Raw genomic sequence first — 18034 nt, forward strand, 5'->3', positions numbered from 1 at the left:
TTTCGAAATACGGCCACAAATCACTCAATTCAACTCGGAATTGGACGTGGTTGGTGGCGTTGGAACACACTTTCACAAAGTTACAATTTCTCAGAGACTAGCTCACATTTGAGCATCAAGTTGTAGTTCATGTTTTGCCCTATAGTGAACCAACGAAACAGGACAGCAAACTTCAAACGAATGGTTTGGCTCACACAAGTGAAACTAGGACGTTCATTTTATACCAATAGAAAGCTGGGAATGTCGAGTTTCCAGTGTCATAAACAGCACTCGATTTTGACATCGGAGTAAAGAGTTATAGCTGAAACAACAGGACTGCCTGGGCAATCCGGGAAAATTTTCCAGTTCTGCCAAACTTTGGAAATCAACACATTTGACCAACCAAATCATGTTATTTTTCAATGAAACTTTCTACACCATCCATATAAAATGTATACATCAAAAAAAAGTCATTAGAACCTCAAAATTTCGCACCAAAGTGCTCAAACATGGCAGGGGTAAAATGGTCACTTTTGCTCATTGCACCATCCTTGAGTTTCTATCAACAATCCAACATTATTCCACTAATATAAGCACTAAATCAACATTAATTTCATCATCATTCATCAAGTCAGTCCATCCAACCAAAGTGGGAGTTCATAGAGCCCACATAATAATTTTTCAACATAAACAAGCTACTCATATGCATGCATGAGTTTAAATACGCTCTGCTACTTCCATAAATCAAGTTTCCAAGGTTTGATCGTTGCTTACTTGTTTAGATGAACCAAGCAGAAATTTCGGTCCAAAGGTGCTCAAGAAAAACCATAGAAAGCAGCCCCTTTTTCTAGCTTGATGCACTCTCCAAGTGATTAACTAAGTGTAGGTGAAATTTGAAGTGAATTAGAGGAAGTTTGATGAAGGAATTTGAAGAGCTTGGAGTTGTTTTTCTTGTCTTGATGGCCGGCTGTCTAAGAGAGGAGAGAGAGAGTGGTTTGATCAAATGAAGCTTCCAAAAGAAGCTTTAATGTGTGGCCCATGTTTACCCAAAAGTCAACTCTCTTTCGCGCCCAAACGCGCGCGTTTTGTACTCGATTCTTCTCGAGTTTATTTCACTAGTGCACTAAATCTGTAATGCGATATTCATATAAAGATTATTTACTCTTAATTGTCCCAAAATAAGGGTCTAAAGTCCCTCAATTAAATTGCGGGTGTAAAACGCGTATTTCCAATTTAAGCGCGATAAAGTGAAATCCCCAAGAAATTCTTATAACGATGATACTAATAACTATCACTTGAATACTTAAGCATAAAAATACCTATTTTAAGACCATTGTGCAAGCCTCTAATTTTTCCTAACTTATTGTATTCTCGAATCGATTATTGACTCCAAACGCCTATTCACTATTTTCGCTTAACGAGTTTCCAAAAATTAAATTTTGAGACAAGTCACTATAAAAATATAATGAAGTTATAAATCCATGTAATTAGCTCTAAAGAGGTTAGAAAATAATATTCGGAATAAATGGTCAATTAAATATTTAATTAGGCTCGAAATGGAATTTAAAATAGTAATTTTGTGAGTCCTCACAAGTCCCGCGTCCTTAATACACTTCCAAATTGATCCGAACTAACTTATGCTAGAAAAATGTTTTAAAAAACTGTATTCACTTATAAAATGTCTAGAAAATTAAGATAGTAAAATAAAATTAAGAAAATGCATGAAAAGAAATATAATTAAATGATATAAAACAAGAAATTTTTACAGTTCCTCACAGTAAATCACATTCAATTCATATTATTTAGCAATAAGTTTCATCTACTCCCTAGATAAAGAAAATTAGCTACTCATGAATGAGATAAAAATTAAACTCACAAGTTTATTAATGTAAAACATCATAAAGTACAATTACAAGGAAGATAAAAGAAAGCTTAGCCAATTAATGGTGAAACCCTCAAATTTCTGCTATGTTCTTGTACAAGATGAGTCTCCAATTGCTTCTTCAAGAACTTCTAGCTAGAGAGAAAGTGTTACCAACTGCAAAACTCCCTACGTATGGTGATATCTGACTTTCCCTTGTGTCTCTGCATAAAAGGTGGTAGAAAGACACCTTTTTTCTCCTTCATGATACCAACAACTCAAATTTTGTAAAGAAAGTCAAAAGAAATGTTGTTTTGACTTGTCAATAACTCATTTTGTCTTCCCTTTTGTTGCAGAAGCATGTGCCACCGAATTCACTCACTCAAGATAGCTGAAAAGTTGTGTGAACAGTGAGAAAAAATGGCTGTGTCACTTGCTGAACAGAGAGGCAGATCCGAGCCTCGGATCCGAGGGGTGAAGATCGATCCATGCTCGGATCTTATCGATCCAAGGACTTTCTCTGATGGATCCGAACTCGGATTGTTTGTCCTCGGATACACTGCTCCAGAAGTACAGACGAGGGCTCGGATCGCCCTTTACTCACACAGATCCGAGCTCGAATCCGTGCTGGTCATTTTCCAGTTTTTCATTTCTTTTCCTTTTTCTTCATTTTTGCTCCTAATTTCTTGTGTACTTTATCCTCTGGATGATCCTTACATTTCTTTCATCCCGTGCATGAATTTCATACATCAATATCCTTCACAATTTCATAAAATTAACGCATTAATCCGCTCATTTATCAAGTTTTGAACACTTAAACAATATTTAAGCAATTATCACCAAAAGAGTTCAAATATAGTTTTAATCTTCTCAAAACATACCAAAAGTTCATGCCAAACTTGTACAAAATGTACGTTAAATATTCTCTTATCAAATTCCCCCACACTTGAATCATTGCTTGTCCTCAAGCAACTTCACACATAACTTACTACAATGATTCACGAGATAAAACAATATACGTACTTTTGTCAAATTTAGTTCCTCAAAACCTAGAAACCAATCATTATGCCATTTCTCAGATTACACCAAATACTCATAATATCAAGTTAAAGAAAGATAATTATGCCTTAATTATAACAACTTCAAATCAATCTCTCATTCTATCATAATTTCATCAATAAGTAATTCACATAGTCAATTTATGGCCTTTCTCATCATTTATCCATCAAAATTTTCATAACTAAGAGGGATTTATTTATACTACATTTTACTTAAATAGTGACAATGCATTTTTACGCGAAAATCGACACTTTTAGGTGAAGATTCCCGGTTACTCAACATTTCACTCATTCAAATTGCTAAGTGTGACAACCCTACCTTACCCTAAGGCGAACCAAAGGGTTCGGCGGACCGCCTGTCCAGCTCTCGCCAGGACTAACGGTTCGGTATAAAACGAGCTAATACATCCCGAAACTTACCAACGCGGGTAAAAAATAAAAAATAAAAAAAATAAAATCGAAGTCGGCTATGAATAGTAACCGACCCGTCAGAACCCAACCAAATACCAAGCAAACATTCCCATCTTGAAACTTAGCATTTACAAGCCAAAGTGGCATACAAAAGTATTCAAAAGTGGATACATGTCTGGTTTGCCAAATCAAAAGGAAAACAGTTCCCAAAAGTACATTTAGGATTTTAATACATGAGCTATAAAAAAGATATGTTCAACTAGCTCAATTTGGCAGCCATTTGTCAAATCCAGTCCAAAAGTATTTATTTTCCTGTAAGGAAAACAAAAAGGAACAGAAAGGGGTGAGCTTGCGCTCAATGAGGTACCAAACATACAGCAGAGAAATCATGGCATTTCACATTTAACAAATCAGATACACATGCCAGATGTAAAGTAAAGTAACTAATGATTCACATAGGAAGGATACAGGTAGCTCTCAGGAGCCAAATTTCCAGCGCAGTACTTGATCCAAACCGGTTGACTCTCCGTCAACGTATATAGAACCAACGCGTCCGTAGACCCACTTCGCACCGAATTCCGTCCACCAAACACCCCTTTACCGGGCCCGCTCACCTCAAACGAACAAAAATGGTAATACTCGAGTATACCCGGAATCAAGGGTCTCAATACCCAAAGATCCCAAAACAGACTACCGTGGTTCTTTATCTAATCGTCCATGCCCTTGCCGGCCCGACTCGAATAACTTAGCCACAGGATTTGAGCTCATAGGTCACAGAAAGGTCGTTGGATACTAACCTCCAAACGACGTCCGAACATATACAAATAACAGATTCAAATTTTGCATAGTAAATTGGCATATGAACAGACAAGAGAACGAGTGTGATAAAGTACACCCTCGTCTCAAACAAATTAAACAGATTGCAGAGCAGAAATCAAGTTAAACAGCAATGGAGGGGAGTGGTACACTCACCGGCTCAACTTCAAAAGTTTTCACTTCAGATTGGCCTTAATCGCCAAGAAACCCTAAAATAATCAAAGTAAACTAATTGAAGGTTTCATATCCAAAATCGAGTAAACGGAATGCACAAGTGAGGCTCGACTACACGTCGTACGCCTTGCCAAATAAATACTAATGCAAGGGTGGAAAACATGATTTTCTTGGAAACGAAAAGGTAACATGAAGACCTAGGCGCAAACAACCCAAAAGCCCTTTGCTCAAATCACAAGTAATTCCAACTAGCCTTCAAGTAAAATTTCGGCAGCATATCCCTTGTGTTTACCTATTTTCCAGCCATCATGGCTTCATTATTTCCTCAAATCAGTCCCAACATCTCACACAAAATTCATCTCATTTCCCAAAAGCCGTTCACTAGGCTCAAAGTAGTACAAGTACAAAAGTTAGCTAGGAAATGACCGGAATAAGAGTAAGCCTTAAAATATGCAAACAAGTACAATAAGACTCGATAACGAATCATAAATCAATGACAAATATGACCCCAATAGGGTTCCATAAACATATACAAACATTAGAGAAAACCAGAAAATTCGGAAATGCAATTAGCTTTGGCCTTGAAAAAAAAACAGTTTTTGACCTCTTTTTACGGTAATGGCACCAAATGCCCTAGAATTATCGGATGCAGGTGTAAGACCCACCATTTCAAAGCTAAAAGACAGGGCTACAACATCACAGAAGGTCACTCAACCCAGTTTTGAATGCAAATAGGTCAAAAATGCAAGATACCACATCAAAAACGTAAAACAGATTCACCAAAATGCATTCTAGCGGAAACATCATAACTCAGGCTCTACAAGTCCAAATCCAGAAATTCCAAAACCAGCTAAAAGCTAAGAAACAGCGCTAAATTTCATCAGAAGGCCTAAACAACCAATTCGGAAGCAATTCAGACCAAAACCCCCAATTACAGTCGCAAATCTCGATTTCGGGTAAAACCAGAACAGCAATAGTAATTTCGACTTATCTCACTCTACACTACTCCAATTAACCTGAAATTTTGTAGGAACCTCTAAAATGTCATTCCCTACAACTTTGATGTTTTAAGCCAAGGCCAATTCGGCCTCTAAATAGGACCTAAAATTTCAGACAGAATGGAGAACCAAGGAACCCTAATTTTCCAGATTTCTTCCAAAACAGAAATTACTTGCAATCTTCCACTTTTTCCACCTTCTAGAATCATTATATACCATTTCCAATCATCATATATAGCCACACCATCATGTTCATATTAAAACAGAAAAATCCCTAAAAATAATAAAACTTCATCATTTCAACCACAAATCAAGAAATAATCCATAAACTTGCATCTTCTACTTTCACTAATCATGATTTAAGCATCAATTAAAGGAGGGGGGGTGGTTCTTCACAACTTACCTTTAAAACAAGAGAGAGAGAGAGCTATTGACCACCTTAACTTTCCAAACAACTCCACAAATCCACTTACTAACTCTAATTGAAGAGGTTTTATGGAGTAATTTCAAGGTTGGATGGTTAGTTTTGATGATTTGGAGCAAGATTGAAGTGTTTTCTTCCTTGTACTTGGAGTAAGAGAGAGAGAAAGAAAGCTTGAGAGGGCCGGCTCTTCTTGAAGATTTTTGGAAGATTTTTGGGTCATTTTTGGTTATTTAAGTCAATGGTAAGAAAGTCTTAAAGTAAGCCCAATCAAATGGTGACACTTGTCACCTAATTTAATGCAAGTCCATCACTTTGTTTCCTCTCACATCAATCCAAATTTGCAACCTCTACTTATCTCTTAACACCCGATAAAATAATTCCAGTATCCAAAACTTAATTTAGTTGGCTGAATTTTTCCGAACTTTTCGCACTAGTGGGTCCCACGTCCGATATTCACTCTTAATTTCTCAAAATCTATTTGATACTAGAAAAATCATCTGAAAATTATATTTACTCATAAAATTTATCTAGAAAATTTTCCGGATACAGAAAGTGCAGAAAACAAGCCATGAAAATGCGAAAACCTAGAAAATGCAAATTACGGGTTCTCACACTAAGCATACTCTTAATTTCAATACCTTTTTACGCGAATGTCGACATCTGTAAATGTCAACCCCCGGTTACTCAGTAAGCGAATCATTGGAGTAGAAAATATTATTATTATTATTATATTTTTTTTATATAAACACTTCCCTCTGAGCATATTTAAAGGATGAATTTGGCCTTGTTTTGACTATATCAATCAAGGGTCACGTGCCAAGGGTCGCGTGCCTTGAACTCCTTGGTTAATTTAACATTAACTCCTTCATCTTTGAATTTGGTGATTTTTGCAACTTTATCCCGAGTGAGAGCCATTCGCTTGGCTCAGACCCAGGAGACGATGAGGTTACCACTATGGCTCTGTTTGTCTTCCACATTGGCATAGAATTCCCGGACCAGAGTTGGATAGTAATGCTTGGGCAATTGTAGTATATCCTCCCATCTGAGTCGCTTGAATGCCGTGGAGATCTTATAGTGGTCATCCACCTCCGATGCCAAATGTTTTTCAACAATGATCTCCTTGTCTAAACCGGCCTCATACCACTGTTGATTCTTGAGTGAGGTGAATTGCATGGTATCATAGTCTGGAAGCGGCTCTTCGCGGCTAGTTGATGCGGTCTTCCGGCAAGAACGAGGTGGGGATTGAGGAGAGGGAGATTTCTCCTCTGGCGATTCCTCATGCAAAGAAGGTGTGTGTTCTTCACTTGATGATGGTGTAGGAGTATGAATACGAGCCCTCCTTATGCGAGCCATAGTACCTATACACAAACAAGATGAATATTCATTAGAAACAATACAAACTTGCTCTCACATGTTAAATAGAAATTTAAGAAAATTTCGGCAGAGTTTCCCCTTATAAAAGGGCTAAACTCCCTGCCAAAATGTACCCAAAAACAACCAAAGGTACTACTTAAAACATTCCTAACACAAATGCACATTTATAATAACAACTCTAATCCACATTCTCGACAGATGGCATGAGTATTCCATTTTCAACATTTGAACATCATATTTCAATTAGAATGTCATTAAAAGCCCAATCTCTTGAGAATTTATGCACATTGCAACAATAGAATATAATCTCAAAGTAAAAGGGACTATTAAATGGTCAATTACATTGCTTCCTTATTCATTGAAGAGTTCACGTGCATTAGGCTAAATTTTGAGAACGAAAATCTACCAAGTAATACGAATTCCACAATTTTCTCGAAACTACACATAAAAATAGTTGTAGCAACATATTCTAGTACAATGTAGCACATTTATAACAAGAATTTTGAACAAATAAGCATTTATCAAAATATGCCCAAAAACTAGAAAAATTCAAAAATAGGAAATATAAAATGTCAAAGAAATTCGCAAATTGTTACCTCAAATATGTGGAGTGATGATGGAGGATGATAAGGATGCAAAAATGATGAAGAAACAACCCCAAATTCGATCACAAATAGCAACAATTCAGTGAAGACCGAATTCTAGTTTTGAGAATCGAAACCCCCCAAATTGATGTTTTTGATTTCAGAAAATTGAGGGTTTATGCTCAAAAGAGGTTGGGAGATGTTTTTCTGGTGAAAAATTGGATGATTATTGGACAAAATGGAAGATTGGTGAAAGAGAAGTAGGGTTTCGATGAGAGAGAAGAAGAATAAAGTTGAAAAACAAGGAACCGAGGCCGCGCTTTTGCTCATATTGCGAACCGATCCGAGGCCGGATCGGTTTTGGCAGCCCTCGGATCAAACAGGATTCGGATCTGCTACTCCAGATATTCAATCGAGCCCTCGGATCTAACTAAATTTTGTTGGATCTGAGCTCGGATCATGTTTTTGCATTAATCAAGCATGGACGATCCAAACTTGGATCTTTCCAATCATGGCTCGGATCCTTCCCACCAAAAACACAGACGATCCCTCGGATCCTCTTGAACAATTTAGGATCTGGGGTCGGATCCCCAATTTCGTCTTTGAAACTTAAAGGATCCAAGGTCGAATCCTTCTGGGTTGAGTCAGATCCGAGCTCGGATCTGTCTTTCTCTGCACTAATTGCAGAAACTGCAATTTTTTCAAACTTTTTCCCTTTTTCGTCCAATTCCAAAACACACTTTGGACAAACTTTTTATCAATTCCAACCTCCCATGCACATGTAATATACCATAAACACAATATCCAATCTTTCAAAACACATCAAACACATCTACATTGCAAATCGAGGGGTGAGGTTCTTTGATCATTTTTGCACTTTTGGGCATTAAATGCACATCAAATGAGTCCATGAGCATTTATAAACATGTTATCACCAAAACTCACTTGAATATACTTGAAATGCACACTATATATATGAATGGTAATTCTAAACACTTAAAGCACAATTTGGTAAGAAAACCTCTCTTTTTACACTTGTTCTTCAAATGCACCTCCAAGATGGATGTTAAAACAGCGGTATCTCCTACAAGCACGTGAAATACGTATAATTAGTCAATCAAATAACACCAAAATGTAAGAAACACATAAAAACACACAACTGCAATTTTATTTGGTTGCCTCCCAACAAGCGCTTTGTTTAGAGTCGCTAAACTCGACTCTCCTATAGTTTCTTTAATTCTCCATTGTGTTTCCTAAGGAGTAAATTACTCCTTTAGGAACCTTTTCTCTGGACAAGGGGTTCAATCTTTGACCATTTACTTTAAATGGAGCACCATTTTCTCCTTTTATTTCCACTGCTCCATAAGGAAACATACAAACCACTTCAAATGGCCTAGACCGTCGAGACTTAAGCTTTCTAGGGAATAATTTAAGCCTTGAGTTAAACAATAACACCTTTTGCCCTTCTTCAAAATGCTTAGGGAGAATGTGTTTATCATGCCAAAATTTCACTTTTTCTTTGTAAATTTTGGCATTCTTATATGAGATTAATCGCGATTCCTCCAATTCGCTTAGCTCGAGCATTCTCTTTTCACCTGCAGATTTAAAATCAAAATTAATAACTTTAATGGCCCAATAAGCTTTATGTTCCATTTCTACAGGTAAATTACACATTTTCCCATAAACAAGCTTATATGGAGACATTCCCAACGGCGTTTTAAATGCCGTTCTATACGCCCACAAAGCATCTTCAAGCTTGTTTGTCCAATCCTTTCTCAATTGGTTGACAGTTTTCTCTAAAATGATTTTAATTTCTCAGTTGGCCAACTCCGCTTGGCCATTAGCTTGAGGATGATAGGGGAGTGACTTTTTATGCCTGCATCCATATTTAAGCAGCAAGGTGTCAATAATTTTATTACAAAAATGCTTACCTTCATCGCTTATTATTGCCTTTGGGACTCCAAACCTACAAAATATGTTCCGTTTAAGGAACTTAAGCACAACTTTAGCATCATTAGTTTGTGAAGGAATGGCCTCCACCCATTTAGAGACATAATCAATTGCTAAAAGGATGTACTTATTATTATATGAGCTAGAAAATGGTCTCATAAAATCAATGCCCCAAACGTCAAATAGCTCAACTTCCAAATATGTAGTCAAAGGCATTTCATTCTTTCTTGAGATATTACCGGTTCTTTGGCATTGATCACAACTTTTAACCCAATTTCTAGCATCTCGGTATATAGTAGGCCAATAAAATCCAGATTGCCATATCTTTGCTACGGTTTTAGTTGTACTAAAATGAACTCTCTTTTCAAGGGTATGACAATGTCTTAAAATACTATGTACCTCTTCTTCCGGAATACATCTTCTAATTATTCTATCTGCACAATGTTTGTAAAAGAATGGTTCTTTCCAAAAATACTGTTTAGCATCATTTAAGAATTTTTTCCTTTGATGAGAATTCAAATCACTTGGTATCACTCCACTAACTACAAAGTTAACTAGATCAGCAAACCATGGTGACTTATAAATTGCCATTAAAAACTCATCTGGAAATTCTTCTTTAATGGATGAATGGTTTTCGTGAGGTATGTTTTCCAGTCTAGAAAGATGATCAGCGACTAAGTTCTCGAATCCTTTTTTATCTTTGATCTCCAAATCAAATTCCTGCAATAATAAAATCCATCAATTAGTCGAGGTTTTGCATCTTTCTTATTTAAAAGATATTTGAGTGCTGCATGGTCGGTATAAATGAAAACTTTAGATCTTACTAAGTACGATCTAAACTTATCCAATGAAAAAATCACTGCTAGCAACTCCTTCTCTGTTGTTGCATAGTTGACTTGGGATTCATTTAACATTTTACTTGCATAATAAATGACATGAAGTCGCTTATCATGTTTTTGCCCAAGAACAGCCCCAACTGCAAAATCACTTGCATCACACATTAATTCGAATGGCAAGCTCCAATCCGGTGATACTATTATAGGTGCGGCGACAAGTTCCTTCTTCAACCTATTAAAACCAAGTAAACACTCATCATTAAAGTGAAAAGGAACATCTTTTGCAAGTAATTCACATAAAGGTTTAGCAATTTTGGAGAAATCCTTAATAAACCGTCGATAAAATCCCATGTATCCAAGAAAGCTACGATTGCCTTTCACATTGATAGGTGGAGGCATTCTCTCAATAACTTCTATCTTGGCTTGATCGACCTCAATACCTTCTGAAGAAATTTTGTGACCTAGCACAATACCCTCACAAACCATGAAGTGACATTTTTTCCAATTGAGTACAAGATTTGTTTCTTCACATCTCTGCAAAATTAGATCTAAATTATTAAGACAATGATCATAAGTAGATCCAAATACAGAAAAATCATCCATGAAGATTTCCGTAATTTTCTCATTAAAATCAGAGAAAATTGTCATCATGCATCGTTGGAAGGTAGTAGGTGCATTGCACAGTCTAAAAAGCATCTTTCGAAATGTAAAAGTGCCGTAAGGACAAATGAATGTGGTTTTCTCTTGATCTTCCGGTGCAATTACTATTTGATTGTATCCTGAAAAACCATCCAAGAAACAATAAAATTCATAACCAGCCAATCTTTCTACCATTTGATCAAGAAAAGGTAGAGTAAATGATCCTTTCTAGTAGCTGCATTCAGTTTTCTATAATCAATATAGACTCGCCACCCAACCACAACTCTAGAGGGAATCATTTCATTATTTTTACCATGTACTATGGTTATCCCCCCTTTCTTTGGCTCTACATGTATAGGAGAAATCCAAACACTACCAGAAATTGAAAAAATTATACCTGCATCCAGCCATTTAAGAATCTTTACTCTTACCACTTCTTTCATGTTTGGATTTAATCTTCTTTGAGTTTCAACCACCGGCTTAGAATTTTCTTCTAACAAAATCCAGTGCATACAAATAGTTGGACTAATTCCCATGATATCAGAAATCGTCCATCCTATAGCCTTTAAATGCTTTCTAAGAACACGTAAGAGCTTGTCTAGTTGTTCCTCATCTAGTGCTGCATTGATAATTACTGGCAATGTCTCTTTTTCTCCAAGAAACGCATATTTGAGGCGTTTTGACAGTGGCTTAAACTCAAGCCGTGGTGCTTGCTCACATGATGGTGGAGGTAGCCCTTTGCTCAGCCCTAACTCCTCATATGCATTTCTCCTTTTGTAAGGAACCTGTGCCTGCAAAAATTCAGTCATTTCTTCAACTTGCTCCTCTTGTAAACCTATACCATTAAGACAAAGTTCCAGAGAATCATCATCAAGATTAACTTGACTCATCACTAATGCCAATTCATCACATATGTCAACAGAATAAACATGGTCAGTAAAAGAGGGATACTTCTCCACTTTACTCAAATCAAATTCCACTTCCTCTTGACCAATTTGGAATTTGAACTTACCACGTTTAACATCTATTATTGTACTTGCAGTGGCTAGAAATGGTCTACCAAGTATAATAGGTACATTGACTTCTTCCTCCATGTCTAAAACAACAAAATCAACAGGAATAATGAATTTCTGTACTTTAATGAGCACAATCTCCAATATGCCCATTGGATGTCTAATAGACTTGTGAGCCAATTGCAAGGAAATGTTAGTATGCTGTAACTTTTTCAACCCCAAGTGTCTAACCATGGTTAAAGGAATCAATGAAACACTTGCACCAAGGTCACAAAGTGCTTTAGAGAATTCTACATTACCAATAGTGCAAGGAACTGTGAAACTCCCCGGATCTTTCAACTTTGGTGGCAATTTGTTTTGTATGATGGAACTACATTCTTCCGTTAATGCAATTGTCTCGCTATCTACTAACTTCCTTTTCTTAGTCAGTATCTCCTGGAGAAACTTTGCGTATGAAGGAATCTGCAAAATAGCATCAACAAAAGGAATATTAATATGTAATTATTTGAAAATGTTGACAAACTTCTCAAATTCTTTGTCATTTCTCGAAGGCTTCAATCTTTGAGGGAATGGCACCGGTGGAATTGGTGTTGTATCTCCAATTTGTGGCTCATTTTGTTCCACCTATTCTTTCCCTTTAATTTTCTTACTATCCTCTCCTAACTCGCTCAACTGCCTGTTTTCTCTTCTTTCACATTCTCGCTCACATTCAACTACTGGTGGCTCACCTACTTCCTTACCACTACAGAGGGTTATAGCCTTCACATGCTCCCTTGGGTTCATCTTAGTCTTGCTAGGTAAATCCCCTTGGTTGCGATTGTTAACCGCATTTGCTATTTGCCCTAATTGGAGCTCAACATTCCTATACATATTGGTGAGTTGGTTCATCCTTCCTTCAATTCTTTCAAATCGTTGAGTAGTGACACTGGCTAACTTTTCAATTTTATCATTTGATACATTTGCCAGCTTTTCAATTGTCAATTTCCAAGCTGGTTTGGACTCCGGAAGTGATTGTTTTGGTTGAAAACCCGGTGGATTACTTGGTTCCCTTGATCCATCCATCCAAAATTGAGAGGTTGCACTTTTCGATCCTGAAATTGAGAGGTTGCATACACTACAAATAAAAACAAGAGAAATTTTTGCAGTTTTAATTGTTAAAATCAACTATAAACAACTTAAATAAAAACAATGGAAATATCTAAATTAATAGAGATGATTAGACCCTAATATTGCCGCTCCCCGACAACAGCGCCAAAAATATGACGGGTTTTTTATATCAATTCAAGTTTAAATCCGATTTTATACCCGTTGACTGCAAGTATACAGGCCGAAATCATAATGTAGGGTATGTATCGGGTCGATCTCACGAGGAGCAAATTAAACAAGTACTAGGCCCTTATTTCTCTCTATTATTTGGACTTACAATAAATCTGAGCAAGAAAATTATAATGCTATTGTCTACAAATCTGGTTTAATCAATATTAAATGCAAATGGAGAAATTTCACTAAAGATTGAACTTAGGGATGTAAATTCCACTTATGGCATAAACAACACAAATGAATAGATTTACCTCTTGTTATTTTTCTTGTTTAACCAAGGATTCATTTTCAATATTGCCAAATCTCATTCTTATGATGAAATGGCCTAGAGCAATATAGTTTTCCCTATTTTCCTTCATGAAATGCTGGAAAATCCACGTAAGTGTACATCTATTTTCATGAATATACAAGTCAAGCTCTACTCATGTTTTTCCATTGTTACTATTAATTCTAATTGACTAATAACAACTATGGACATGCTATTGGTGATCAAACAACAACAAGTAATTACAACTGCACAAATAAACAAGTTAATACAAGATATAACAAGTGTAAATCACATTTAATTCATATTATTTAGCCATAAGTTTCATCTACTCCCTAGATAAAGAAAATTAGCTACTCATGAATGAGATAAAAATCAAACTCACAAGTTTATTAATGCAAAACATCATAAAGTACAATTACAATGAAGATAAAAGAAAGCTTAGCCAATTAATGGTGAAACCCTCAAATTTCTGCTATGTTCTTGTACAAGATGAGTCTCCAATTGCTTCTTCAAGAACTTCTAGCTAGAGAGAAAGTGTTACCAAATGCAAAACTCCCTACGTATGGTGATATCTGACTTTCCCTTGTGTCTCTGCATAAAAGGTGGTAGAAAGACACCTTTTTTCTCCTTCATGATACCAACAACTCAAATTTTGTAAAGAAAGTCAAAAGAAGTGTTGTTTTGACTTGTCAATAACTCATTTTGTCTTCCCTTTTGTTGCAGAAGCATGTGCCACCGAATTCACTCACTCAAGATAGCTGAAAAGTTGTGTGAACAGTGAGAAAAAACGGCTGTGTCACTTGTTGAACAGAGAGGCAGATCCAAGCCTCGGATCCGAGGGGTGAAGATCGATCCGTGCTCGGATCTTATCGATCCGAGGATTTTCTCTGATGGATCCGAGCTTGGATCGTTTGTCCTCAGATACACTGCTCCAGAAGTACAGACGAGGGCTCGGATTGCCCTTTACTCACACGGATCCGAGCTCAGATCCGTGCTGGTCATTTTCCAATTTTTCACTTCTTTTCCTTTTTCTTCATTTTTGCTCCTAATTTCTTGTGTACTTTATCCTCTGGACGATCCTTACATTTCTTTCATCTCGTGCATGAATTTCATACATTAATATCCTTCACAATTTCACAAAATTAACGCATTAATCCACTCATTTATCAAGTTCTGAACACTTAAACAATATTTAAGCAATTATCACCAAAAGAGTTCAAATATGGCTTTAATCTTCTCAAAACATACCAAAAGTTCATGCCAAACTTGTACAAAATGTACGTTAAATATTCTCTTATCAAATTAGAAGGTGCATTTTACACCGTTAGAAAACTACAGATGTCTAGTTTCAAATGCAACAAACGGCACTTGATTTCGACATCTGAGCCGAGAGTTATGTTCGTTCAAAAAAACACTGCCAATGGACCACTTCTCTACATTTTTCCAGATTTGTTCTTGCCAAAACTCAAAATTTTCTCAACCAATTCAAATGATTTTTGGTAGAAACTTTCTACACACACTATATAACAAATATATATCAGTTTCACAATCATTTGAGCAACAAAATTTCAAACTAAAGCCACGGCAAAACAGGACAGATTTTCGGTCAGCAGCCCAAGTGAAATTTCCTTCGATTTTCCTCTCTTCCTTTTCAAATCTTAACACTCATCTACACACTAACACTCACCACAAACACATTAACACACATATTATCATCATATCAGTCCATACATCCAAGGTGGGAATTCATAGAGCCCACTCCAACCATTTAAATCCAAATAACAACAACTATAATGAAGCTACAAGCTTCATAGCAACGATTATACCCACTAAAGTTAAGATTAAGTGATTGGATGATTACCTCCTAATCCTTGAGAGAAACCAGAAATTTTTGCACTACTAGAGGCCCAAGAAAACTGTGAGATGATGTCTTTCTTCTAGTTTAAGTGAATCTCCAAGTAGTTTAGGAGTTGGGTAAAGGATTTGAGCAAGATCGAAGCAAGATTGGAGTGAAATGAGAAGAGCTTTCTTCTTCCTTCTTTTCTTTCTTGTTCAGCCGGCACTAAGGAGTGAAAAGAAGGGTTTGGTGTGTTATGAGGCTTCCTTGAGAAGCTTGAGGTTTTGTGGTTAAGATTCCTTCAAAAGTCAACCCTTAATAGTGTCACGTGCGCGCGTTTCGTATCCTTTTTCTCTCGGGTTTGTTTCAATTGTGCACTAAACCTCTAATGTACTTCCTTTAATACTATAATTATTTACTCTTAGTAGTCTAGTATAAATTTCTTAAATCTCCATTTATCCATTCCAGGTCGATATACGCGAACTTCTGATTCGCGCATGATAAGGCGAACTTTAAAAAAAATTCATGTAACGATGATATATTTAACTACTACTAAGGTAAATAATTGTAAAAATAACTATTTTAGAAATAAAAACATGAGTCCTCACACGAGTCTAGTATTAATTCCTCAAATCTCCAATTTGTCGCGCGGAACAACTTTTGAGAAACTATCGATGTGCGCACAATAAAAGTTTTATTTAACTTAATCACATTTAATCTCTCAATTAACTCTTCTTAGTCCACTATTCATCATCCTTAATTCTCCAAAATCATTGCACTCTCAGATCGACTACCATCTCGAAAATGTGTATTTGTTATTACTTAATAAATGAGCCTTCGAAAAATTTAAATTTGTTAACGAGACATTTTAAAAGTATATATAAGACATGGTTCCATAAAAATGAATTTAAAATGGTTGAAATAAATTATCCAGAGAAAATGAGTGAATAAATATTTAAATACGCCAATAAACAAGAAAAATTAAGAAAATATTTTTATTTTTTTTTGGGTCCTCACATAATTACCTTAAGTTGTGTCACTCTAGCTAATGATGATGTAAATGAAATCTCCTCCAAGTCCGAAGATGTCCGCTTCTTTGATCGGTTCCAATGACGGTCTTGACTGCCACTGCCATTTGCCAATGAATGGATTTCTTCTTGGGTAGATCCAGTGCCCTGGACTTGAACTCCTTCCTTTTCAATAGCCTTGATAGAATCGTAATCATCCAATATTACAATTTCGGCGTCTTCTTCCATGGAAGTCATGGTTAAAAATTTTGCAATAGGGGATGGCGCCTTCTTTATTGGAGTTGCTAGATTTGTCTCTTTGATGACCCGTTGAGAATTCTTTGAAAGCTTATTTTTCGTGGCAATACCTTCCAAGCGAGTGCTAGTAATTTTGTTCTTCTGCAGGGTAGATGCAGTAAGACCCGTTTCAGTTTCTATGGTTCCATTGTGCTATTTTGACTCATTGACAAAGGTAACCATGTCCTTCTTTAATGACTGTTGGGGGATCTTGACCGTGATTTAAAGGAAGAAATGCTATTTGACCGTGTTGACCACCAGGCATCATAGTCTTTTGTGATCAATGGATGCTTCCTATACATAGGTATAGTCATCTGAGATCACGTCTGCGTGCGAACTGAGGAATTCCATAATTGAATGGGCTCACCCAAAGTATAAGTGTGAGTAATCTCTTTCAAATTATTTGGAATATCTTGACAGAAGCTGAATTGTCTACTAAATCTACAAGGATTATATCTTTCAATAATAAAGATATTGTCCTTACGTAGAGTTGAGTGGCAAGAGCATCGACTGATCAAGTAGCCGTAAGCCTTGATGATAATGTTCCATCGTCGATCAATACTTTTTTTTCATTCTCAGCCCAACACAATTTAGAAAGTATCAAGGGATTCACTTCTTTGAAGATTTCCTCAGCTTCTGATTTGCCATAAAATATTGTCATTTTCTCACCACTAAATCTTGTCATGCGTGCGTGGTGGCTACTCACTTGATTATTCTCATAATATACGTCAAAGTATTGGCCAATCCAAACATAGACATAATGGATTGGAAAAGTTACACCACATTCTCCAAGATTAGGGGCATAGACAATCTCCTTCAATCCATGATATATGCTCACAATGCCAGGAATTGCAAGACAAAATTTTTTTTCCTGTGGCCATTAAGCATGCAACCTTGAAAACACTTAGACTAATGCGATCGACCTTTTTGTCTGGCAAAAGAAACTTGCAAATCCAACACGCTATGAATGCTGCAATATAGGTTTCCTTTCTCAGGGATCCTGGGATATCCAATATGTCAAAAGGGATATTGAAATCCTTTGTATCAGCAAGGTCATGATGTGACAGCCCCACTTTCCCCTAAGGCGAACCAAAGGGGTTAGTGGACTGCCTGCCCAGCTCTCGCCAGGACTAACGGTTCAGTTTACGTCGATCTATTACGTTCCGGAACTTACTATTGCGCGCAAAC

General features: G+C 36.5%; 1 protein-coding gene across 1 annotated transcript; it reads right to left on the reverse strand.

The window, feature by feature from the left end:
• Positions 1 to 6645: 6645 nt before the first annotated feature.
• Positions 6646 to 16807, reverse strand: LOC113720827 (uncharacterized). The gene is made up of 6 exons (XM_027245490.2): positions 16568 to 16807; positions 11536 to 12579; positions 10454 to 10999; positions 10198 to 10349; positions 9611 to 9645; positions 6646 to 7079 (listed from the first exon to the last, which is right to left on the reverse strand). The coding sequence occupies exons 1-6, from the start codon at positions 16805 to 16807 to the stop codon at positions 6646 to 6648; spliced, it is 2451 nt and encodes an 816-aa protein (XP_027101291.2).
• Positions 16808 to 18034: the final 1227 nt, after the last annotated feature.

The sequence above is a fragment of the Coffea arabica genome, chromosome 8c (assembly GCF_036785885.1).
Source record: "Coffea arabica cultivar ET-39 chromosome 8c, Coffea Arabica ET-39 HiFi, whole genome shotgun sequence".
NCBI lineage: Eukaryota > Viridiplantae > Streptophyta > Magnoliopsida > Gentianales > Rubiaceae > Coffea > Coffea arabica.